Source organism: Salminus brasiliensis, chromosome 3 (assembly GCF_030463535.1).
Source record: "Salminus brasiliensis chromosome 3, fSalBra1.hap2, whole genome shotgun sequence".
NCBI lineage: Eukaryota > Metazoa > Chordata > Actinopteri > Characiformes > Bryconidae > Salminus > Salminus brasiliensis.
This window is the reverse complement of record NC_132880.1, coordinates 5290440-5317182: the sequence shown is the minus strand read 5'-3', so window position 1 is coordinate 5317182 and position 26743 is coordinate 5290440. Positions and strand designations below refer to the sequence as shown.

General features: G+C 43.3%; 1 protein-coding gene across 4 annotated transcripts in view; it reads right to left on the bottom strand.

Annotated features, from left to right (window-relative positions):
- The window catches only part of brd4 (bromodomain containing 4), a 35885-nt gene extending 9772 nt beyond the window's left edge, over window positions 1-26113 (bottom strand). For 3 of the 4 annotated variants that reach the window (XM_072675270.1, XM_072675271.1, XM_072675273.1), the window contains exons 1-6: window positions 26054-26113; window positions 20944-21108; window positions 12964-13093; window positions 678-1059; window positions 288-425; window positions 9-147 (exon numbers count right to left, since the gene is read on the bottom strand). In XM_072675270.1, the coding sequence (XP_072531371.1) occupies window positions 9-147; window positions 288-425; window positions 678-1059; window positions 12964-13064 (760 nt within the window). In that variant the 5' untranslated portion in view covers window positions 13065-13093; window positions 20944-21108; window positions 26054-26113. The remainder of the gene's footprint in view (window positions 1-8; window positions 148-287; window positions 426-677; window positions 1060-12963; window positions 13094-20943; window positions 21109-26053) is intronic. The other variant, XM_072675272.1, reaches the window with a different exon arrangement.
- Between the last annotated feature and the right edge of the window lie 630 nt (window positions 26114-26743).

Here is a 26743-nt window from a genome sequence, read left to right as displayed (position 1 = left end):
ATTCATACCTGCGTCATTCCTTCTGCCCCGGCCGCGACCCTTTGGAGTCATGACTGTGATCTCAGTCTCCTCCTGAGGCATTTCTGAAATCTTCTGTAGGAACAGTTTCTCCAGTGCCTCAGCCATTAAGACTATATCATCCCCAGCCTGCAGGGGGCAATGCACACCATTAACAACCCCACGCAATCAGTGCCGATAGCTTACATCAGTAAGCCTCTACTGTAACAGTGAAATTCAAGGACAGCTTCCAAGGAACCTATTTATGGAGAGAGCAGCCACACCAGTACCTTATTGTAAATGTAGCAGTTGGTAAACATGGTGTTGAAGTCTTGAATACATTCTTGGGCATTCGTGTAGTAACTGTTCTCGAGCCGTTTCCTGATTGTTCCCATGTCCATAGGGTTCTTAATTATCTTGTAATAGTCCTAGGGGGAGGCGATTACACAAAATTCAGTAAATTAAGCAATGCCAACACACCAATGTTCTTTGAGTCAGAGGCAGGTATCTCTTGGCAAGGAAAGTCACATTCTTCATGTAATTTCCCTCCAACCACAAACCACAATACCTCAGCTACCTGAAACTCGCTTTACATATTCCTCAAAACAAAAAATGAGCACCCCTCAAAATCAGCTACCCTCAGGCATGGAAAGAGGTCACATGAAGTTCAGAACACTCACAGGCAAGTTGAGCTTGACGGCATCTACAGGAGCCTGGAAAGGCCATGAGAAGTGGTGCTTCCAGAGGGTCTTCAACACCACCTTCAGCAGGTACTGCAGCTGGTTGGTCTGGCGCTTGGGCCGGGTAGGGTTGGCGATCTCCGGGGGAGGGGGGTTGAAGGCAGCAGGGGGTTGGGACGAGGGCTGCCCCTGACTGCTGCTGCTCCCCGACATCTGCGCAGCGTCCAGGCCGTCCCCCATGCTCACAGGGTGGAGCGCAGGCGCAGAGGCAGGGGCAGGTGCGGGAGTAGATGCCGCAGGACACCACTCGTTCAGTTTCGAGCCAGGTGCGGGCTCCACAGAGAGAGCACCCCCAATTCCATTGCACTCCTCGCTGGATTCTCTGTGAATAAAGATTAGATGGGTCATAAGAGCATTCACGACATCTGCATCAAACGCCATCATCATAGTGGTCATAGTCACTGTGTCTCATTGCTCCCTTAACCACACTTCGTGACAACCATTACCATTATCAATCATATCTACGAAACACTTAACTTCTGTTAAATTTGGTTGTGTGATAGCAACTGCAAACTGGGTTCCATTAGAAAGGTATGAACATCTCAGAGAGGCGTTTTACTATAGAGGGAAACATGCTGAATGTCGCTGGTAAGGAGAGAAACATTGTAGATGTGGCTGGGAGATAAGAGTTTAGGTTGAAAAATGTTGGATCTTTATCATAACGCATCCCAACCACATCTATGGGAAGAATGTCTCAGGGCCAAAGCCGTCTCCCCTATACACAAACACGCAAAATGTAAACATTCACCAATGTGCCTCTTCTGACTGATTCTCTGATGCTTGCTTTTAAAGGGTTTCCTTTTTCTGATGACACATCAGTGCAAGAGATCGACCAGTGCTTGTCTCGGAGATGATGAGAGGTTGAGATAATGTGTGCTTGTGGGAGGTATGACTGCAGTGGCCCTGAGGGGAAATCTCATCAGCAGAGTTGGATGAGGTCACGTCACTGAAGAGGCATAGTGAAGGGTACAACGAACGCATGAATTACGAAAAAAGGGATGTGAAGCCTGTAAAGCTGTTAGACACAACCACAAACCTTGCATTACGGTTTACACCACTGGCACCAGACGGGCCAACATCACCAAGAAAAAAAATAAATAAATACATTAAAAAAAAAAAAAAAAAAAAAAAAAAAAACACCACCACGGCCTCGGTTTTTACCAACAATCAGGCGAAATGAAGACATTCTCCCCTGCTAATGCAATACAGTCACCTCAAAAGGCCTTTTGCTTTCCTGTTTACAGCTACAAAAATACACTCAAGTGCAACAAAGTGCAAGTGTTGCTTCACCCTTGTAAATATCCCTTAAGACACTTGCTCCTCCAAAGTAATCTTAGACGTACACAGGGTTTAACAAGCGCAAAAATCCAGAACTACACAGATGAAGCGGTCATTGTTTACAAATGTGTCAGGAGCGTGAAACATTGGCACTGAACAAACATCCAGATTGGAAGGCCTATTTGGCGAGATTTCTGAGCAAGTATTGATGCAAGCTTCCCCATATGCTCAATATAATCTAGAGGAAGCAGAGGAAACTAGGGATGACCTGATCCAGTCCAAAGGATTAGGATTGGTGCCAAATTGGGCATGTTTTAAAGAAAGAAAGAAAAAAAAAGCATCAGCAACATTTACTGTGTTCCAGCTCTGATCCTTCATTCATTTTTAATTTTGTATTTGTAAATTGTTGTATAAGTGTTTCTGCACAGCCTGCAGAAGTGAAACACGCTGTCAAAAGTTAGCAAAAAAGAGACCAATGTGTCTCACGTGCACCATAAGAGGGGGGGGGGGGGGGGGGGGGGCGCAAACATGGGACAATTACTGCTAGATGCTTGTTCAATGATCACTGCTCATGGTTGAAAAGGAACCTAATGTTCACAAAACTGGTCTGATTTGCTGGCCATGCTGCTTCATTAACAAAAGGGTTCAAAACAAATCAAGTTCAAGTTACAGCAATATAAAAATCAGTGTATTCAGTATACTACAAAATGATTAGCAGCCCACACAAACTGTATATTGTTTTGTTTACAATCAATGTTCGCATTAAGTCCATAAGCAATAAACTGCCCACTACTCCATCATTCACCATCTAAATGGGATCTATAAATTGTTTCAGCAGCAGCATCACAATGTGGACATGTGCATTAGTCAGATTGCAGGACGTGCAATGTCAAGTAAACGTTTTTGATGCTTGGTGCAAAAGGAAAATTTGCACCGTACTTACTTTCAATTACCCATCAACCACATGCTGATTATACTTGCCCAATATCATTTATTTTTACTCCAATCCTGGGTGTATATTGAGTGCATTATTAATAGTGTTAAGATGTTGGATTACTGACCTCTGGTGAAACTTCCTTTTTTAATATCGCAATACATATCACAGAAGAGAAAAGTAAGGCTATGTCTTTTCCCCCCCACAATATTGTGCATACTTTGAATCAAACAAGAAAAAAAAAACAAGCACCATGACCTTGATTCACTCTATTAACTGTATCCTGAGTGCCATAGCAGAAAAACAGCTGGAATAGCATGTTTAAACACAGGAGCACTTGGCCTAACAGCTACTGCTGGATGAATAAGCAAACTAAAATCATGTTATAATTAGTTTGCCCGCTTACCTTAAACATCTGCTATAATCAAAACAGTAAGTTTCGCTAAAATGGGCCACACAAATTAGCAGCCTGGAGCCGCCATATAGCGAGGCGCCATTTGACTAATTAGCATGCAAACCTCAACTGTGGGTTGCAGTTATGAGCTTGGAAACTGTGGTCTAAAAAAATAAATAAATAAATAAAATAAAATAATAGTACAAGCATCTGGTTCAATATCAGAATTTGTGTGTCAGGATTGTAAATTTAACATCCATTGACAGCAGGTCATGTTACAAGTTCACTTAAGCAATATGGCAGAGTAATGAGCTGATTTTTAAAACAGCAGAAAGGGGCTGGAGAGAAGAAAACCAACAACTATTCTGAAGTACTGTGCTGCTTATTTATTTATTTATTAATTCATTCTAAATACTCAATTACACCCAATTATTCAATTTTCTGTATTCACTCTTTGGCATATTTACACTACTGCCAGACATGGCCCTCATACTGAATTGGCATCTTGTTTATGATGTCGGGTAGCATATTTTGTCCTCCTTGACCATGCATGAATAACTGAGCTTGATGCATGCCATCGTGAAAACAAGCAATGTTGAATAAGATGTGAAAGTTTTACAATGACTGCATATTAGTAGGGGGTGTTTCAGTTCCAAAAGCTATACACATTTTAAGAATGTAAGAAGTCTGTCAATACCCATAAAAACAGTACCATAGCCTGCAAGCATTACTGATCTAACTGGATGAATGCAAACTACTAACTAATCGTAAATCGAAGGGCATGTGTTAAATACTGAAAATTAGCACAGCTGTGTTTTTAATTTTCCTGTTGAATATATATATATGCAAATATATAAGACTTTGTGCATGGGTGCATTTAATTTGTTGCTACTTAAAAAAATAAAAATACTTGCAGAAAGAATAGTAATCAACTGTTAAAAACAAACAAACAACTCCAAGTGGAACAGTCTCTCTGTTGGCACCACCATAGGGAGTCAATCATGCCAACAACTCAGCAGGACGCAAGCCACCGTGGCCATCTGATGTAACAGAACTGTAGTTAGCATCCTCCAAGTGTGCGGAGCCAGAGCAGCCAGTTACCGGTTAAAATACGTCTGGGAGTTCTTGTAACCCTCAACGTGGCATCTGTCCGATCCCAAAAAGAGCCAATCAGCCTGCTGGTTACGCCACGAGTGAAGGAGGGTCGTCGATATTGTGGCGCTAAATTACCCAATAGCTAGCTGTAGTTAAATTTAACACTTTATAAGCAGAATCAATTAATAATTTGTTTTAATAACCGACTCTATCTGTTGGAGACCAGTTCATCTTCTACTCACTTAACTATTCACAGTAACAGATTTTAACCAGGAGTGCTTTGAGATATTCCCAAGATCAAAAATGTGAGACTGCTGAGGAAGTCATAAACCCTCTCAGATGCAATCCATTCGTGTACCTTCTATCAGGTCAAAATTGGTCCAAGATGTAGCAAAGCCAGCTAAGGTATTTGATTTAGCTGTGTTTGCATGGCAGCTTTTCCAAAATGCCATACTCTGAGTGCATTAAATCGAATTTATTAAGAGCTGAGGGCTGCCACGAGTGAGATAGCATGAAAGTTCTTAAGTAATGCTCTCTGCTCGGCCACGTTTTCATAACCTGCTCTAAAGCAGATTACAAAACCTTCACTAACCAGAGAGACATTTTAAAATAAAAATCAAACTTCACCGTAAAGCACAGAAAAAAAAAAAAAAAAATCAGCAATAAATTATCCTTTCACATGAGAATAACCATAATGACTACATAACCAAGCAATAAATTTAAGAGAAAAGAGGACCATTAAATGAACCACAGTGTCATGGGTTTATTTAAGCATTTCCTTTATGTTTTCTCAGAGTCTGAGAAAGGATCCAAGTGTTAGCAAACGCGCTAACGGGGAGTCTCTGGAGTTTCCAGGATGTGGGAGGATTTCAGGGAGTGCCTTCAACCACCGGGTCAGAGGAGAACTAAGTGTTCTACAGCTTTCCCCCCCACCTGCTTCTGCGCTTACGTCACAAGACGCAGCACGCAGGCTCGCGCACAAAGACTGCTAAGAACCTTCTGCCCAAGGCTACACACTGCCCCACAAGCCCTTAGCTAAAAATACCCCAAATGAAGGAGAAACACGACCAAGTGGAGAGGCTCTGATGGAAGAGAGGTCAGTTAAACCACCCACTCAGTCTCCAAGCCCTTCGTCTAACTGTACGCTGTCCCAAATACACAAAATCCCCCCTCATCTCGTGGACACATACACACACACACATAAAACAGTTGTTTGGATTTGACTAACCACATTCTTGATGACTCACCTTGTGATGAGAACTGGTGGGCGGACCACATGACCATGTACTCCACACCCAGAAGTGCTCCAGCACAGAGCACAGAAAGGAGGAACTGAGCGTCCTGCAGCATGACTACTGAGGAAAAAATGCCACTCTGTCTGCTACCAGTAAGTGCTCACACCGAGACATATCCTTGAGGCCCTGTCTGCCATCCAGGAAAGAGCATGTAGTAGCGGGAGGTGTAAGCTGAAGCAAACCGTAATCTTGAAACGTGGACAGCTTTAGACGCTGGTGGAAACGGCTAACTATGTGAAGAGAAGACATACAGAGAGTACAGAGGAGTGTATGTTCATGTGTGTGAAAGGTCCAGAAGTCCAGAAATAGACAGCAGAGATTAAACACTCTTAAACAAAACATTGAGTACTGGATGATCCCAATACCAACCCAAATTCTTTATCTTTAAAGAGGACACAGCTTTAAAATGAACTATTTTTAACTCACACACTTTGTGTTTTCACTTAAGGCGACCTCCAGAGCGCCATGCCCAAACTGCTTATATAAACCCTCTGGAAATTGTAGCACTAGTTAAAAAGCCAACATTCAATATATATTCATTCAATATATATGTTAAATGTATTTACGGATGTATAGTTATCAAGTAAAAATTCCGATCTTTAAAACATATTAATTGTTATTTTGGTTCAACGCAAATACAATCAATCAATACACTCATTCTTCTAAGATAGGAAGTCCTGCATGTTCTAGAGTCCCAAGGTTAAGCTGATGATTTTCTTCACTCTTCGGTACTTGCAGTTTGTCTCGCACTAGACTTCTAGCTAGTGCGTGTGTACATAAGGGACGCAACACATTAAAATCCTTTGGCTGAAAACATCTAGCTACATTTTTCACCATTAAACAATGAAATGCCGGCAAACAGACGTTTTTGGGTCATTCTCCAATACCTCAAAATGCTTCCACACAGATGACAGGTTCGCTGCATTTCTAAAGAACGCCTCACTCTACACTGGTTGCGATTTGATCACGAAATCAAAAACATCACTGTTCGGTATAAATTATTCAGTCTTTTCACTTATTTGGCCAAATAATGTGAGTTGCCAGATATTCGGTGCATTCCTAATAATTACAATACAACACAAAAAGTAGTGGTTTTACATCACTGTGTTCATTAAAGCATCTCCAAAGCGCTCCTTATGGGAATCTGATATTATTTATAGTCATCATCCAGCACCTGGAATGGTAAATCAGTGCTTAATGATGATAAATCTGGTGCGTGGCTGGGGGGCGTCCAGGAGAAATCAGGAACCCTCTGGAAGCCCTGTTCAGACTAGCTCCCAAGATTAACTACATACTTTAACATGAGCAGTTCCCGTTCCTTTTTACTGTACTTATGCTTACCTTGAGGAGATATGCCTTCAGATAATGTGCTTTGCACAGTACTGTGTGTTTATTAACTATAGTCCAACACACAGACACAATCAAGACCCTGATCTGATTAGTTCTTGTTTTTTCCACCCCATATTAGCCTGAAATTCTGCTACTAACATCCACACAGTGATACTGGGCATCAGATTTGTGCCATCTGTAACAGGCAGAGTAGAAACTGATACTTATACTGGAAAATCTGCTGCCAATTTCCCCAGCAAAAGCTTTTCACTACATAGTTACTCACCAAAACTGTCAATAGCAATTGAGAAACACTTTAGAAACATGAATGGAGGGTTTCTACGCCTTCCCAGACAACCACCCTTACTTGCCCTTCAGCAAGGAAATTGATAGTCAGTTCACTCAGCCGTACTAGAACACCGCTTAGGAGGAGTCAGAATGATGAGTGAGTCTCTAAACCTCCTCATGACAAATTTTTTTTTTTTTAAAGCTCCCTCTTTCTAAAACTGAAACACAAACACCACAAGTTCAAACAAGTCTACAACCCAGTTGACTAGCAGAGCATTTTATGGATAGTGGCCTTTTACTCAAAAAGCTTCCTCGAAAAATGACCTTTAACCCAGAATCCCGAGAAACCCCACCAACACAACCAGAGTTTGCTCCATGCGTCCACACATGCACCAACAGTGTACGCCATAACTGGAGCACCCTTTCTGGATCCTACGTCATGCCAGCTCTACTTTTGTACTCCGAGAAACGTAGAATGACCAAAGATGGGATATGATGACCGGCTATAAGACCACCATTTTTAACCATCTGGAGTCCAGGTATGCACTGTCGCATAAATTTGATGTCTCTCAAAGTTTCTATTAATATCTATGTAATAATACAACGCAGAAATACGGTTCATCGTGTCTCGTACGTGAATTACATGTAGAGTTGCGAAGACAGGTCGACATACTAGTGTCTGCCTCATGCTGTGTCTAACTGCTGGATGTGTGCATCAGGCTATGTTGTGTGTCAAACTGACTATGTTTATATACCCTTTCATTCAGACAATCCACTTGGAGGTATCTTTTGTATTATTAGTCTATTCCAACTAGCTAAGGCTTTTCTTGGGTAAATAGCAAAGCACTTTGTAAGTCGCTCTGGATAAGAGCGTCTGCTAAATGCCGTAAATGTAAATGTACTTTTCATCCACATGAGTAAAGGTATATTTCACAGGAAAGTTATAAACTCTGACTTCAGTTTTTCAGATGTAGGGACAGAGTGTCACTCAACATCTCATTATAGAGCTGGGATGGTTCTGAACATTTTAATAAAACATATGGGCATTTACATATATGCAAGTGCCTTTAAAACGCAAAGTTACGAAGAAGCAAAAATCACTAATACTCTTTGACTGCAGAGGGTTAAGTAAGGTAGTCCCTTTTATAACCTCAGTCAAAATCCTGGTTCTTTCCAACAAAATACATCTCTCCAATTCATGACTGTTTGCACCTCCAGATTAAGGTGACTTTTAAGGGACAGAACCTCCTACATAGTCTACATAACTCCAGTCCTAGAAAGTCTGTCTCCAGCAAACTGCGATCACTGCCCTACTCAAACGCACCCACTTTGCTTGGTAATTAACAGATGACTTAAATCAGGTGTGTTCATGTAGGGCAACCATGGTCTGAAATAAACTAATTTAGCTGAGCTTCCTCACCACAGTCAGTACACTCTGTTCACCTGGCACTAGACTTCTAGCCTGTCCACCCATAAAGATAAAAGCTCTTCAAAACCCAGCTTTAAAAAAAAAACTAAACAAAAAAACCCAGCTTCCTCTTTTCTCAACACTTTCGTTCCTTCTTGCTCCTGTTAATGTCTCTCTGTCTAATGTTTTTGTATTGTGGTGATTAAATATGTCCAGAACGGAGATGGAAAAACACCACTCTCTCGTTTCCAATTACGACAGCAAAATGCTGAGTACTGACTGATACAGATCTGATCTTTTTTCCTTTGAAATCGACTAAGCTTTGAAACGAGCCATTTTTAGCTGAAACACTTCACTTCAGATGCATCTAAGAGTAGGCTCGTGCTCAAACTGCTCAAACGCTCAACTACCCTACAGGAAAAAACACACAGCATGACATCACCGAGTGAGTGCGGGTTTCAGGTGAGGTTCGTTACAAGATCCAATTCATTCATTTTTTCCCCCCCTGATATCCCATGCAACACTCCAGCTCATATACTAGGTCAAAGGTAGCTGGTAGCTTAACTCACACACAGCTTGTATAAATATGTACTAGAAAGGCAATTGATGGGGATGCTCGGGAGCAGGCACACATGAGCCTAAGGTCACTAGGTTTAATGCTAAGCGTCATCTAGAGGAGTTGGGAGTGCAGAAATACCTGTACCTGACGTAAATCACCTCAGCAATGTTCCAACATCTTGGATATAGAATGTCTATAGCCAATCAACGAAATACACCATGTTGGAAGGTTTACAACTGCAGAGACCAATGGTCATGGGTAGACTACTTAATTAAAACTGATAAAGATTACATCTGTAGAGATTGATTAACTTGTTTCATGAAAAACAAACATAGTTTACAGCAGAGGTAGGCAATGACAGCAATATTTCATGGTTTGACAAATTTTGCTATTAAAACAAATGTTTACAGCCTGTGTGGCACATCAACAACTGGGCACCACTCACCAACTGATCGTTGAGCCGAACAAGCCCTGTTTAACTGGACGAAGTGCAGTAAATAGTGAATAAAATAATATGTTTCTACCAAGTAAAACAAAATGTAATCTAGCATTACTAGTAAATTATATTCTATCAAAATACAGGGATTTTAATATGACGTAGCCTGAATCAGTGTTTATGGAGCTGCATGTTGTCCCTTATACTTTTTCTTCGTTGCCCTACATGCATCAGATTATTTTCAGTTATTTGACTCACACCTTCTAATTAATTTTTGCTCATCGTCAGGTGATGGTCTTTACTAAATCATTGGTGGGTCCTATACTAGCCTACCCGCAGCCCTGCAGCATGTACCAGCCAGCCTGCATGTACAATTTATCCACCTACCTCTGGCCACGTAGCACATAGCTGCCTACCTGTAGTATACCTGCAGCATAAGCCCACCTCCCCTCACTCCTTTCGCTTCTGTGTATTCTGATTGTAAAATAAATCAACATAATGTCAAATAACCCCACCAATATCACCCACCCCTCGCTAATTTTGCTTAAAACACCCACCTTCTGTTTGAAATGGTCTGCACATACACATTTGAAAACACTCAAAGCATTCGGAGCAACTACACCAAAGATGACGTGCCAGGCAGCAGGCCCATAAGTTAGAGACGCAGACAGAGAGGTTATATTTCTACATTTAGAAAATTTCACAACTAAAGATCACCATGCAATTTTTCCTTTCCTCCGCAATAAATCCAAAGCAGGCCTACTGTGAGGGTTTTCAATGTTCAGGCGCAACAAGTCTCTCACCGTAACTTGGTTTAGCAGACAGTATAGTATTAACCCCTTTAAACTGGCCTATATAAGCGCTCCAGTGGCCAGAAAAGCCAAAGAAGGTCATTGTGACAGAACAAATTACGCTTGCTGTGAATATAATAGCACCCCAAGGTGCTATTAGATCATGCTTGTGAACAGTACATTATTAAGAGTGTGACCACCTTACTCCTGGACTGGGAGTAAATACAGCTAGCTTTTAAACCCAAACTAGCAGCGGAGTTCAACACTTCCTCCCATTGCATTTCCTTTGCACCAAACCTCTCTGGAATAACAGTTGACCTCTCACCCCAGCATAAATCATTACAAACGTCTGTGGAATGTTGGTGAGGGAGGAAGTGGCTTTAGCCAGCGTAAGCCTCAACTACAAACCAGGAAATCTGGTCCTGCAAGCAGGCCAAACCCAACTACAGCCAGATAGACAGAAACGGATCAAGTTTAAAACAGTTAACAGTGTGCTTGCATCTTGTGAAAGCAAGCAATTAATCATTAATGTTTAAGGGGACTTCCAGAGGACAAAAAGAACCCCCACCTTCTGAGGACACACACGCACACACACAGTGTGCAAGCCCTGGTAAAGGACAAGGTCGGTTGGTTATTTGCTTGAAAGCATATACATAAATAATAAATGTAACTGCACTGACGAGGCTCGAAGCACCCCTCCCACAGCCCTCATCCATCTCTCCCTCTCCTGTTTCACACTGCTGTCTCGACATCGCTCCTCCAGGGACTTTATCTGCTGAGCTCGGCCTCCGCTGGCTCTTCCGCTGCCAACTCTGAAGAGTCAACCCTACAACGTTCATCACTCCGTTGTTCTAGGTCACTCTGGAATATGCTGCATTCATTTCTGAACACTGGACATAGCCTTAGCTAGACTTAAGTAGTACCTCGCTACTTATTGTGCCTCACCTCATTAACGACCCTGTTGCTGAACGCAACGAAATTCTCACAGCATGATTTGAGCCTTGACAGGACGTAGATTTGAGCTGGCTTGTGTGTTGACAGTTTGCGCTGCTGTATGTTTCGCTCCACCGATAAAATCCACAAAAAAAAGTGATAACCTGAAACCCGTCAGCACAGCTGATGAATGTGTACTGCAAATGCTGCCTATTATCAGGCAGGCAGCAGAATCAGTATGGCATGTGCACCATGTGCCTCTATGTAAGGAACTTTTTCCACCGTCCGAATGCAACTGTTCCACATGCCTGCATTCAGCCAGACACGTGCAAATCCAATACAAAAATAAGCCGTAATATTATTTATAAATATACGTTAGACAGCACCTCAACTGCCTTCATACTCCAACTAGTCTTAAAAATAACGGGGCTTCGAACGGTTATTTGAGGAATGCCATAGGAAAAAAAAAAAAATCCTGAAATCCTGAAAAATCATAAAGGACCATGTTTGTACTAGAAATGTGTGGGGGTGACCTATAAATCGCCACATTCACACACACACACACCTATGACAAACATGGTTCCTTATGGAAACAGAAGTGGTTCTTGTATGGTATCGCTATACGAACCATTTGGAGCACATTTATTTTGTGTTTTTTAATTGTTATTCTATTGTGGAAAAAGGTTACAGAAAAAAAAAAAAAAAAAGCCCTCCGACGTAAGGGTCTACACCAGTGAAACAGGTCTGCTGGTACCATGTTGTCATGTTCGTGGTTTTTCCACTGTTCATTTTTTTTTTATGCATGTGCCTTCTGTTTACGAAACACAAATCCCTCAGAACATGGGAAAACCAAAGTAAGAAGAGAGTGACGGTGCACAAAAATACAGCCTGTGTTTAACGTTCGGAGTGTCGGTACCAAGATAAGCTTGAGAGATGTCACGCAAAAGCATGAAGAACAAAGTAAGTCAGGCTAAGCAGAAAGGAAAAGCTCATGTGAAACACAGCCGTTCTGAGAGCAGCCAGTCTATTCGAGCCGGGTGAGCTTGGACAGGTTTCCAAAACCCTCGCCTGCTGCCACAACAAACACGCCACCCCCTTCTTCCTCCGAAAGCACCCCCCTCCCCCCAGGGCTTACTCACACACCCCCTCTCTCACCAGGAGGGTGCCTATTCGAGGCTTTTTTGCTTTTTTGCTAACAATGCCACACTTGGAACGCTGTTTTGAGGCCTTTCTGTTTAAAACTACCACAAGGCAAATTGTGTGGTGTTGTGGAAAAGTCCAGGAAGCTAACGACTACTGATCAGAAAATTGACAAAAAGGTCAAAAGATAGTGAGCCAGTGCTTGAGAAAAGGGGAGAAATTTGTTCACCGCCACAAACAAGTCTGGCTGCATTACAGAAGAGGATATCTGTAGGCATGAAAACATGAGTGAACACCAAATGGAATATGAAAAAGAAAAAGAACTTGGTTAGGAAAAAAAAGTTACCTCTTCACAGCTGCTGAGTAATGTGCAATTTTTTCCAAAAGTGCATCCAGTGTCTGAAAATCCAGCAAATCATTAGACTTGGAATGCATTTTGTAATCCATTTATAAGTTCCTGTCGCCAGAAAACGAAACTGAAAGACAAAAAAAGAAGGAAAAAAGAAGCAGAAAAGTTTTGAGTGGACTGCTCTAATCCCAAAACATGAGCTAACTTTCAGCTCTCCACTTCCGAGGAATATGTCCCAAGATCCACTGTGCCAAATACATGTTAATCCACAGGAAGTCCACAATAATCCTGACAGCCAGGGTCTTCGGTCCCAAGAAAAGCCCAAAAAAACCCAAGTAGCTTCAGCACGACAAAGAAGAGAGCGAGCGAGACCGGCAGAGGAGGCCTGAAGCCGGCTAGCTGCGTTAGCTCTGCGCGCCGGTCTTCTCTCTACCCCCTCCCCCTCTCAGGAGCACAACGGCCCAGTTGCCACAGGCACTTTGCCCCATTGTGTCCCCCCACCAAGGCCCCGCTCGCTCAACACCACCGCCCGGTCGAGAGAAAGAGAGAGAGAGAGGAGTAGAGGCGTAGCTGAGCTTCAGTCGAGCTTTTAGGAAAAATCCAGAAGCACTTTTCACCCCCTCCTTCTCGCTCTCTCGCTCTCTCTCTCTCTCCTTCCCTCACGTCCTCACGAAGCAGCAGCGTGCTCTTACTCAACGGTGAAAATGGCTCTGCCGCTTCCTCATTCAGAACAGACTCTGCCCACACACACACACACACACACACACACACACATACAGACCCCTCCCTCTGCTCTCTCTGGCGCTCACACACACACACACACACACACACACACACACACACACACACACACACACACACACACACACACACACTCTCTCGCTCTCTCTCGCTCTCTCTACCCCCTCCCTTCTCTTCGCCCATCAATAGCTTGAGGTCTCTCCACCCTCCCTCCCTCCCTTCCTCCCTTCCTGCCTGCCTGCCTGTCTCTCTCGTCCAAACAGCACACACACACACACACACACACACACACACACACACACACACACACACCTTCATCTCCCCAGCCCCCTCCATTCCCTACCATCACTTTGCCCTCCCCTCCCCCTCCCCAATTCCTTTCAGGGCGATCCTTAGCAGGCCTCCCCCACCAAACCAAGGGCTCCCTTATCTACAGCCGCTCCCCGAGCTCCATGCGCTTTCACACACACACACACACACACACACACGTCTAGACTACGGCGGCACAAAAGGCAGCCACGCTGTAGCCCCCCCCCCTTCCAGGCTGGGGAACAAGAGCTGCACATGGAATAAAAAAAAAAAAAAAAGCCTCTAATATATTCAGGATGGAGAGAGAGAGAGAGAGTCCAGAAAGGGAGGTGACCAGTGGGAGGGTGAATTAGAGGACAAGGCGCAAGGCAGTTCCGTGTTTATGACGAAGCCTCTGTAAATATTCACTGGACACTAATTTGCATGGCACCCTGGGCTTAGAGAACATTATTCAAAACAAACACTGTCAACTGGCCACAAGAGCAACATTAGGACACGCTGGACGTACGCAGTGGTGTACCGACGTTACAACACTCTGAAGCCACGGTGGTAAACAAACCGTGTTGGTGCCAGTGTCAAGCGCTGTCAGGCCGGGTCGAGGGATCTTTACTCGTGTTTGCTGTCAGCGTAGAGTCCACATGCTCACTGCGAGCGATAACACAGGCAATCTCGGCCTTGCCGCTTCAGATTATCAGTTTAAATTACAGACCGATGTGTTTGTCTCCGTAAGAGAGTGTGTGTGTGTGTGTGTATGCACGTGAAAGAGAAAAATAGAGGGGCAGAGAACTGACTTATTCTCCCAGAAGACAGCTCTCGTCACCTCCCCCTCGTAATCAAGCTGCCATCTGTCTACACAAACACTTCGCACATCATCATGACACGGCTAATTCTCCTCACTCTCTCGCTGCGCGGTTCACTCGGGGCATATAGGAGACCACCCCGTCACACGGCACTTCTCCTAAAGAGCGGGACAGGAGAAGGAATGCGCCGCCAGAGAGAGGGAGGGCGGAAAAATGACCGCAGTGACCACCAAACTGCAGCGTGAGAGCCAAAGAACATGCTGGTGTAATTAGCGACGGGGGCGTGCGTGAGAATAAGAGCCACCAAATTGAACAAGTGGTACCCTGGGGGACTACGCATTTAATCGTGCTAAACAGATAATCCTCTATACTGTAAGTGCCCGCTCTTACTGGCAGGGCCAGCAACAGCAAGCCGATCACAGTGCAACTCGAGGCAGGATTAAGAAATATTACTACTGGCTAAGCAAATTCATCAAAAGCGGAACTGGACCTAATTCTGAGGGAACCTGATCCGATTTTATCGCTCTAAAAGAGAAGGATCCGCGATAAATCCATCCTTTTTACGGGCGTCAGCTAAACTAACGACACTACAAAGGCAGATATTCACACATAATGAGCAATTACCACCTACTCTGACAATAGAAGGCGGGTATATGTTCCCTGTTGTGTTTTATTTTCTTTAGAAAGTGACTGATAACTGAGGAGAATGGGGAATTACAGCCAGGCTGGGGTTTTGCCACCTCCAGAAACAACCTAGAGGGACAGATGTAAACCACACAGACAGTCTTTTATATCCCTCATCTGCCTCTTCTCTAAAACAACCCCAAATGACCTTTTACACATACACAAACACACACCTGGAGGCACGTGACCACATACAGAAACATACACTTGGCAAGAGATACTATGAACGCCAGATGCTTTCGTCTCCAAATCAATTTCCCTGTAGCTGGTCAACCCTGATTACGTTACCACACCTGGGCAAATGCCTCTGCTGGAGGGGAGGAGACCCTGACCTTTCACCTTAACCCTAAATGACCTCTCAATTGAACTCCTTTAGCCTTCAGCTACCCTAGAAATACGCCAATACAGATGGGCGGACAATACAGTAGCACTGAATTTGATTAATACTGCCAATTAGATTTGGGGAATGTGTCTAGGAGATACAGTTTCTCTCCTTCTCATATCGCATGTAATTACAAGCTTTCCTGAAATACACCCACACCCACACACACACACAGGGTTCAAGCCAATCAGGCCCTGCACCCGATCCACGTGCCATATGCATTTCTCCCAGGGACAATGCAGCAGCTGCCACAGTGACAAAGAGGCAGCCTGGACCCAGAGAGAGAACCTAGAACAACCCACACCGGCACTGCCATTTGGAGAGGTTGGGGGAGGTTGGGGGGAAGGCAGTCGGTAGAGGAGTCTTGCACGGAGATGGAGGATGGAGTGGAATGGGGGTTGGGGTTGGGGGGGGAGGTAGTAGTAGGCAGCAGCAGCACAGGAAGAAAATAACTCTGCGCGAGGAAGCGCCTTCAGACTTCTGAAGCCATTAATCATCCAAGCATTTGAGCAGCCAGAGCCATCAAGAACCTGGCTGGAGGAGAACAGAAGCAAGCAATCCACTGCATGTGTGCACGCACACACACACACACACACACACACACACACACACACACACACACACACACACACACACGTCTCCAGGGATGGGGATGGGATATTGGATAGAAGCAGGTGAGGGTGAGCTAATGAATAAAAAGGAGAAGTACAGGAGAGACAAAACAGACGACACACAAAGCCCTTTCATCTGCTCCCTCCATCCATCTATTCATTCATTCCCTTCCTGAAATAAAGAGAAACTCTCTTCTCCTCCCATCTGCTCCCAACATAACCCCCAACACACACACACATGCACACACACACACACACACACACACACACACACACACACACACACACACCATTACCCCTCCCATCTGTCGTCTGAATGAGTGTGTCCTGGGATGACACAGCAGTCACAAACTGGCACAGTGGAGCACCAGTACACGCCTCTTCGCCCCCACCCTCTGTATCTCCATGGCCTTAACAGAGTCTACTGTACAAACCTCTGCACACCCTCATCAATTTGAGCAACCAATCAGCATCAGAGCTTTCCTGCCTCATCATGCAGTTTTGCGACAAACATCTAAACAAGCCTGATGAAATTCAGAAACATGTCCTGTGGACTGACCAAGTTAAAAATTGGACTTTCTGGTCACAATGAGCAAAAAGGTATGTTCAGAGGTAAAGAAGTTAAATGAAAAGAACACCTCTTCAACTGTTAAGCACAGGGGCAGCTCGATCAAGCTTTAGGCTTGTGTTGCAGCCAGTGGCACAGGACACAGTTCACTGGAAGAGGGAAGAATGAATTCAACTAAATACCAGCAGAATTTGCTGCAGCTTGCTGTGTGAAGTAATACATAAATAATAAGTGAAGAGCTGAAGGTTTTGCAATGGCCTTCACAGTCTCTCAATTTCACTATAGTCAAAATTCTGTGGAAAGACCTCAAAAGAGCAGTGCAGCAAGATGGCCCAATAACCTCACAGAACTAGAAGTCTTAGAAACCCCCAAACAAGAACTGAAAGAAACTAGGTGCTTCAAATGTACTGACCATCCGATTTTGCTTCAGGCTCCATTCTGTTTGTTATTGTGAAACTGTAAAATATCTAGAAAATAAGCAAGTACTTAAATCCTACGTTTTTGCTTATTTACTTATTTAAAATGACATCTTTAACTTTTGGGTACCTTTTAGAAAGCAGGTCATCTCTGACTCACTATTCACCGCAAGATATAACGACCAGGACGACCAAAACATTTGTACGACACTGTGCACATTGCAAACCTATGGATAAGCTACTTCTGTAGACCAATAAAATGGTGCTTTTCCAATAGACGGTTTGGTACGGCACAGCATAGCGAAACTCAGCAGCTCATTCATTAGTTTAACACCTGCTGTCTCGTTCATTAATGAAGTCAGAATCCTACATTAAGCCATTAATTAATTCTCGTTAGTTGCGTAATCAGTTAGTCTTCCTTCACACATGGGGTTCAGTTCATGGCTGTAGTGAGCGTTTCGCCAAGACTGCTGTGATTAGCACGTATCCATTAGTATTTGGCTGGTTTGCGTTTCCGTAGAGCTCCTGAGGCTTGTAGATACGAATCATATTGTGAACTGGTTGCCAAAACCTAGCTCAAAACACAAGCCAGCCCTTGGTTCTCAAGTGACATAGCTCCCGCTTCAGGTATATGCTTGCTGTTAATATTACATCAACTTAAAATTTCACATATTTTCCACTTTGCCTCTACAATGCAGCCCTGCTATAAACATACAAGGCAACCAGTTAAAAGCCTGCTTAACACTTCACAGATCTAGAGACAAAGACAGCTGAAGAGACGTGGGGTCACCACAGTCAAAACCAAAAACATGCTGCCTGCCTAAAGTGACATGCCACTAGAAACAGTTATGACACACAACATGGCCAAGTGATTTCCCTTTGGCCGGAAACACACTGAAACATATAAACAAGGCAGAGTGGATAGCCAATCAGAAGGACACTGAAAAAATGCCAAACAGCTTGAAGAGCAAAACATATCAGAATATAAAATATCGGTCTGTTTGCATCCATATGCCTGCTCTGAGAAATGGCTCAATTGTGAAGCTCCGAATAAGCGAACATGCTGGGTGCTTCTACAGCTCTTGGGCCAACATCTTACCTTACAGTCGCATCTGCTCCACCAGAGCTTCATAACAGAGTTCCACCTTTTTACACTTAAACTATAGACGCAGGTTCTCTTTGGAAGTTACGTGGTGCTCCACAATGCTCCGCTCTTTGCTCTTTTTAAACTATCGACTGCATGTTTATTATTGCTGTAGTCGTAATCTTCGAATCCGCTGTAGCAGACTATTCTAACACAAATTAAACAAAGATGCCACTCAACAATGGAAAATAAAGGTGAATAAAACAGGTTTATATTAGTCTAGTCTGCAGAGTTGATATTTACAACAGGCATTGAAATGTTCAAGTCAGCTAACTAACTTTAATTTGGCTTAAAGCAGCATTATGTAGCATTTTCCCTTAAAATAGCAGCTTCAAAATCACTGTGATGCCCCACTGACAGTCATAGTGAGAATTAGGGTTGCACACTACATCGTTTCAGCACCTCTATCACAATGTGCAATAGTCATATTGCAAGGTGTGCAATGCCAAGTATGGCAAAGTAAACTATACACAAATGTTACTTCCAACTTCCATGATACAAAAAGAAAATTCCTCACTGTTTTCATTTTCCATGACATACCTGCCCAATGTCATTTATTTTACTCCAATCTGGATAGACAGAGGGCATTATTGAGTCTGGTGAAAATCCCTGTATTTTTTATCACAAATCACAAAGACTAAGGCTACATAAATTTAAATATACTAAACTGCAACACCATTTCAGTCTTTAATTCATGATCAATTTGCCAAAGGCCCAGTCATCAGACGAGAGCATCCAACTAATGTTCACTGCAACCAATAGGAGGCAACAGGCTAATCTCACAATCCACTGAACCGACCTCTGACTCTTCAAAGAAACCACATGTGTTTCTATAAATGATTCTGCACCAAAATAATCAATCATTAATTGCAATTAATGATCACATTCACAATATCTCCATTTACAGTATTTTGGTAGCCATTACCTAGGTTTGGCAGAGTTTGCATATGCATTCCCTCACTGGCTGGGATGCTTTCGTGAAATTCATATGCTTAATCTCTGGCTAATTGAGCTCAGGGCTTTATCATAGTCTTCTGTGGACATTTACTCTTCTATCATATAGACACTCTAATGTTCCCCTTATAGTTTGTACTGGGGTGTAACAGCACTGATACCGAACTGTCATGAAACAGGCGTTTCAGTTCTGTGCATGCAGTCGCACAGAGCATACACGGCATGTGTATTAGAGTAAATACAGTAATTTTACAAGCATGCATGCCACCCAAAAACTGTAAGCTGTAACCCACTGGATTTGCATGGTACTGTGGGAAATGTAGTGGTTGTGTAAAGGAGAACTGCTACGGTAGCCTTGTCAGACACTAATACTTATCTACTTATCCTGAGAATATTTCTCTAGATAATTAACAAATTTTAACCAAAGCACTTCACTTAAAGATCAGCGTCTAACCATAGACTACCCCGTTCAAAATACCCAACCTCTTCCACAGACAGAAATACACAGATAACTGTTCAACTGAGTGAGTGTAACGGTCAGGCTAGATTTGTTAATTTGTACACCTCCAAATTATAATTAAGCTTTTTCTTGAACCGCGCGAGTGAGAGTCTCACCCGCAAACCTTCAGTTGTAGGCTGTTAGCAAGTTAGCAACATGCCATGCTAAGCTAAGCTCAAGGCGACTGGTATTTGACTATGGCGAGAGCAAATGACACAAAGGAGCTAGAAGACTCACCTGCTTCTTCCAAATATGATGTGTGGGAAAATAGCAGGTCCCCAGCAAAGGAGAGAAAGTGTTAAATTGGGCAAGAGGCATTGTTTAATAAAAGGTATGTTTATGGAAACATTAGGAACATGCTCATGTTTACATTTCACAGTTTGATGCACTACAGCGTGTACCGACTATCTCAGGGGGGAACTGCACGGCACTACGTACAACAAACTGTCACTTGCACTAATGCCTCATGCATTTGGTGACATGTTGTTTTCTCCAACTGTACCTTGACTTGTGCACCATCACACCCCTAATATACACACACGCAGATGTGTGGGGTACCACATTTACCTGAATTCAGCAGTAGAAGACTACAGCATGTGAAGCTACTTCTGTCATGCCCAAGGAGTGCACACTGACTTTTTACTTTGCTGTGCACCAATCAGCAAAGTAGGCCTACAGAAGCAGCTCAGGGTAGTCGGCTAATCAAAGTGAGTGTCGGTGAACAGATTTAAACGGTAACTGGTTGCACCTGCTTCCCATTTGCAATTGGTACAATTAAAGGTTGCATAGTTACACAAATCAACAACACTGAACAAGAACAGGTTTTTACAAGAACATGGAACAAAGGACAAGTCGTGTGCTTGACTTACATATTTAGCTCTCGTGCGTGGAGTCCCTCCCCTCCCTATCTGAGAGCGCTCATCATCCCCAGCAGCACTCAGCAGAGGAGCTGCTTTCACCAGGCACAGAGAAACGTCAGCGGTTCTGAGGCAGGACGGCGGGATGATCACACACGCTCAAACAGGGGGCAATGACTGAAGATATCAGAAAGAGAGGAAAAATATGTTAGCATGAGTCATTCAGTACATGCCTAGATTTGGGTAACTTTGTCTTAGACTTAGACTCAATTGTCTTAGAGCTATTGATCGATATTGAAAGCTCAGATTATAAATGCTAGTAGCCGGACTCTCTGATGTCATTTACGTGGAACTGAAACGAAACCACACCGCGTGTCGGTTGTGGGGCAATCTCACAGACTAAAAATAGTCAACTATCATTTATATTCTAACAGCAAAGACATAGCAGAGCAGCCTCTGAAAGGAGTACGAGATGCTATATTCAGAGACCTGTAGTGATCTGGGTTCTGTAGACAGAGCAAAAAAGACAATGACTGAAGCAAAGGAGCAACGATGAACAGGAATTAACCTAAAGTTCAACTAAATTTGTATTTAATTAATTAATAATTAATAATAATAAATTTAATTATTTAATTGTATGCAATTTTTGTGTCCAAATTTGGTTAAAAAAATAATAATAAAATAATATCACTTAAATGACATGACAGCAAACAGCTTTAGCAGCAAAAGTCGGTCGTGTAGAACAGTCCTAGTTTCTACGAGGGACATTAGACAAGCAATTTGTAATCCCTGGAAAGGGGAACACGCAAACTTCTCCACTACAGACCACATTCAAGCTATTCACTATTAAAAGCTGTATGCCTCTACATCTACAGAGATGCACACAATACAGCTTTCAATCTTAGATTTAAATCAAGCAAGTTCAGTAAAAACTACACATTATCATACATTAATTTAATTATCTACTATCAATACTTATATACTTATACATATACTCATGTCAAATATTTAAGCTTGAGATCATGTAAGGTTATATTCTGCATTTTCTTAACCATTCATAGTCTGTTTGGGGCGCTGTATTTACAGCAGAATTTACAATAAACGCAAACAGTCACATCTGTTGCACCAGCACAGGACTTCTGAGCAGATGTGAGAAAAAAGCAGGAGGTTAAAAAAAAAATCTGTTCTCACTGGAAGCAATCTGAGATTTCAGTCAGGACAAGGTGAAACAGGGTCTGTCCCAATCAATACGATCAATAAAACCATACTCCATGACAGTCCTTCATCAAACGTGCAGATCTATATCGCATTAGGTCATATTTCAATCCACGCGTCTATTAAAGCAAACTTTACTACACGTTTCAGCTGAAAACAGAAGCAATGAATTTCTCCGAACCTTGCTTCACACTCGTTTTCATCCGCTCCTGCACACTCTCTCGTTCAGAGGTTACAGCCACAATTAGGCCAAACATGGAGTCACCATGGCAACCAAACTTCAGGCCATCAAGAGATTTTTTGGGCTAAAAAAAACAAAACAAAAAAAACCCCAAATATGTAAAAATAAATAAATAAATACTAGAACTCAACCAATGCAACTCCGTGTTAATAGAAAACTAATCTGACATACCGAAAACACATGAGCCAACAAGGCGGCATACAAAGTACATCATAGCATAACCAACGTAACGCAACAAGCATATTGGGCTGCTACTGTTGACCTCATGACCTCTGTCAGCACCCAGGGTGGCCCATAACTCTTGTAATCTGCACGCACTTTGCACTGCGTAATAGCCATGTACACATTCCCATCCAATGAGGAACACTCAGGCTGCACATTGACCAGATAGGTACAGCTCACGTTCCTGCTACTACTGCCTCAGGAATATTAGCGAGCTTTAAGAGACGGTTTGGTGTAAAAATAAATCAATAATAATAAATTATAATGTAATTGCCGCTTGATACAATCCTTTACACAATCAGAGCCAATACACTAAATCAAATTGCAAATTCAGAAAGATTAAGGCCAAGGTCCGTTTTGTACGCTATATATGAGCAAGTCTATCTGAGATGGCTTCAGGGTTCCCCAGTCGTTTAGGACTTCACATCCAGCATGGTTTGCCAATTTCCCAGCTCAAACACACCAACTTAACCTGGCAACTAACTGATGAGTGGTATCTGGGGTGTCTAAAAAAGGAAAATCCCCAAACTCTGCTGGGTGCTTGCCCTCCAGAACTGGAAATGAAAAACCTGGGTGTGCTAAAAGCTAACCACTGAGTGGCATGACTGAACCGGATTAGCTCAGATCAATTCACAGAATGGGTCTAGCGCAAAGCTAAAGACACCAAACATGCCTGAGCAGATCTCCTGCATTTTGGTTAGAGGGGGGGATTTTCACCAGATTTCTCCTGAAGTCAATGATCCAACATGTCGAGATATTACCTCCCTTGGTGCATCAAAGACTGGTGACAAAAATTAAAGAATCTAATTTTGGTTACAGTAAAAACACTAACCCTTTTTTTCACTAAACCATCACTTAGAAACCTTTTTGGCCTGGAAACACTCCTTCCTACTGGTGGTTGGTGTAGGATAGAAGGTCACAGCATCACCTCCCAAACCGGGGTTCAATTCCTCACTCAAACAAGCACACCACACTACACCAATAACAGCACCTAGACAAGACTCCTCCAGCACTACGATTCGCCAGCCGGCGCAACAATCCAAGCGCAAGTAGCTCTGGATAACAGTGTCAGCCAAACGCCTTAGATGTAAACATATCGACGTAATGAGTTCCAGTGTGACTAATAATGACGCCGAACTATCAGTCAGTACTGCCTGATGGCCATCACCCAGATATTTAAGAAGAGAGAGAGAGAGAGACGACGACGTCGCAGCAGCAGCAGCAGCTGGCAGGAACATCTGTCAGGAAGATCTGGATCTACTTCATTCTGCAGACATTCGTTCTTCCACTCCTAGCTGATCAAAGAAGACGTTCCCACACTGGTCTTGACAAAACTAGCACCGTACCCCGTCCGGCCTGCTGTTCTCGGTTTTAAACAAGCCCAGCCTTAACGCACGCACCCACCCAAGACTCAACATGCCATGCCTTTCTTCTTTCATTTTGATGCTTATTACATAAGAACGCAAGGAAAGGAAGTAAACAGGAACACTACGCTTTCTGTTGACGACCTGTAAAAAGCATCACACTGATTCAAAGCAACGTGAACTAAAACCATGCACAGAAACACAACACAAGGCCTGCATAGTGGGGCATATTTACATAGTTACCCCCTTTGAGGGGGTAAGGGACATAAAGGAACAGAGGACAGACCAGCTACCATGTAAACCCACATGCAGCTAGCCAAGAGGTACAGCAGTGAGCTGAAGGCTTCCTCTTTAATGCTGTGCACTTTATTAGAAGCAGACAGGCTCTGAAGGCTCTGAAGGCTCTGAAGCTGAACAGCTAGATAGCTAAACGTGCAGGTAGGACAGTTTGCAGCCAGCCAATATCAGCCAGCTAGCCATCTATCCTACCACTCCAGAAAACTGAAAAGCTCAACTCTGAAAATCTAAGCAATCTAATAGTCTAATGTTAGTAAACCTGCAATATTAGGCAGTCCCACAGTGTGGTAGGTAGTTAGCTAGCAGGTCCTGGGGTGAGGGCCGGTGTAGCTGGGTTTTGTTGACAGTGTTTGCAGCGGGCGACGTTTCACAGTCTAACCGTGATTAACTATTACATTAAACAGGGGGTTAATAAACGTAATAAAGGCTCTGGTGAAAACATATCCATAAACATAACAGATCTGGTGAAAGTCAGTCAGGGATGCTGCGCTGCTGCTGAATTGATGCGCTGCTCAGTCGCAGCAGACAGACAGCTCGGCTGAAGCTAAGCTAGCTCCGCTAGCTCCGCAGAAGCCGGCAAGTTTGAGAACACAGCAAGATACAAACGACTCTCAAAGTCACCTTCAAGCTCAAATGCAGCCTTGAGGTGAAACAGAACCCAGGCTGGGGTTAAGCTGTCTTTTTAAGTCCTCATTAAAGGCGAAAAACGGCGTTTCTCCGGTCCTCCGGGGGAAGCGCACAAAATGGCGACTCGGCGCAGCTCGGACTCCTTATTTTGAAGCCTCGGCAGCGATTCTGGCCTCGCCGCTCGTTTCTCTCGGCTTGCTTCCGAAATACGCGAAGCGGGTCGCGACGAAAACGACGTTAGGCGTCAGGGAAATGTGTTACAACCGCTAAAGCATCCGCGCATGTCCCCTCCTGCCTCGAAAAACAGTGCTATGCTATCCAACCCGCACCGAAGCGGCTGGCTAACGTTAGCCGGGCTACGCTGCGAGCGTACGTCGTCGCGCTTAACCGCGTTGAGAATACGAACCTGACGTCTCTGACGTCCTGACCTGTCAGAGTATCTATCTAGCTAAATACTTCGCAGAAAAACACACACATCTAAAACAAATAAAATAAAGAGCCAAGGTCGTGCATCACCCCCAAGATCGCGAGCTGCAAATAAAACTAGTCTATAAAAATTACTACAAAAACAACGCGCCAATCCAGCTCCCTAAACATAACCCCGAACGCAGCTACGCTAGCGTGCGTAGTATTCCTGCAGAAAGCTACGCTACGTAGAATCCCGTCCCCGCATTCGCGAAGAAGACACGTGAGATTTCGCGCGGTCTTGCCACTAGGCTTACACAAGCTTGCGCAAACAACGTGGGTACGCTTTCACGGGTCCTACGCACACGAAGGTGCGTATGTACCTTTCTTGCATACGCCCCGTTGAAAATGGCCTGGCTAAAAAAGCTAGCTAATAAAAACAAGCCAGCCACGGCAGCTTAAGCGCAGCGCCTCGCGTTAATCTTTAAGCGCGTTGTTTGCCAACAAACGACGCTCTCGACTACACGACAGGAGGCCGAGGGCCGGGCTGAAGATGTTAGATGAAGTTTTCTATGCGCATCTCTACGGCCGAGGCCTCTCCAGTCCCCTTACCGACACGATGACTCAAAATATTGACTCAGACGCTCGACAAAGTCCCCCCGAATCAGATCACCACCCGAGCGCTGCGGTCGCGGCCGGGTTTTTAGCGCAAGCACACAGCAAATGATGGACGGATATGTCGTTTATTTACCTTATTTTGTGCGCTTGTCAGGGCTGCGCGCGCTCTTTCTTTTTCTTTTTTTCTTTTTTTTTCTTCCCAGAATCCAGAACAAACAGCTCTTAGACGTCGGTGACGTCATGCGCGTGCTGCACGCACGGAGCGTAAGGAGCCGCTTTGACTGAGAGCAGCAGAGTAAATAATATAATAACAACAACAACAACAACAACAACAACAATGTTCAGGAATTTAGATAGATTTAAATATAGAAAATAGAAATAAACATTCCCTCGATTTACTAAAGAAATTTAGGAGGACGGTTTTTTTTTTATTTCTTCAATTGAAGAAGTGATTTGATACATTTAGGGGAAAAAAAGAGTTAAATTAAGGGGATAATTCGGTCATTTCAGGGAAAGATTTATTACATTGAGGGAACGATTTATTGAGGGTATGTATTAAAAAAATACATAATAAATTGATGAAATAATTTATTAAATCTATGCAACGGATTTATTACATTTGGGATAATTATTAAAAACCAAGAGAATGATTTAATCATTTGAGGAACGATTTTAAATTCGTACTTTTTAAAATACAGTGATATTTGAACTGCTTATGTAATTGCAGATTTTGCCCGAAATAAATAAACAAATCAACGCTATTATTGTTAAATCATTTAACATGAAATTTATTTTAAAATGATGATCGAAGATCATTTCTTGT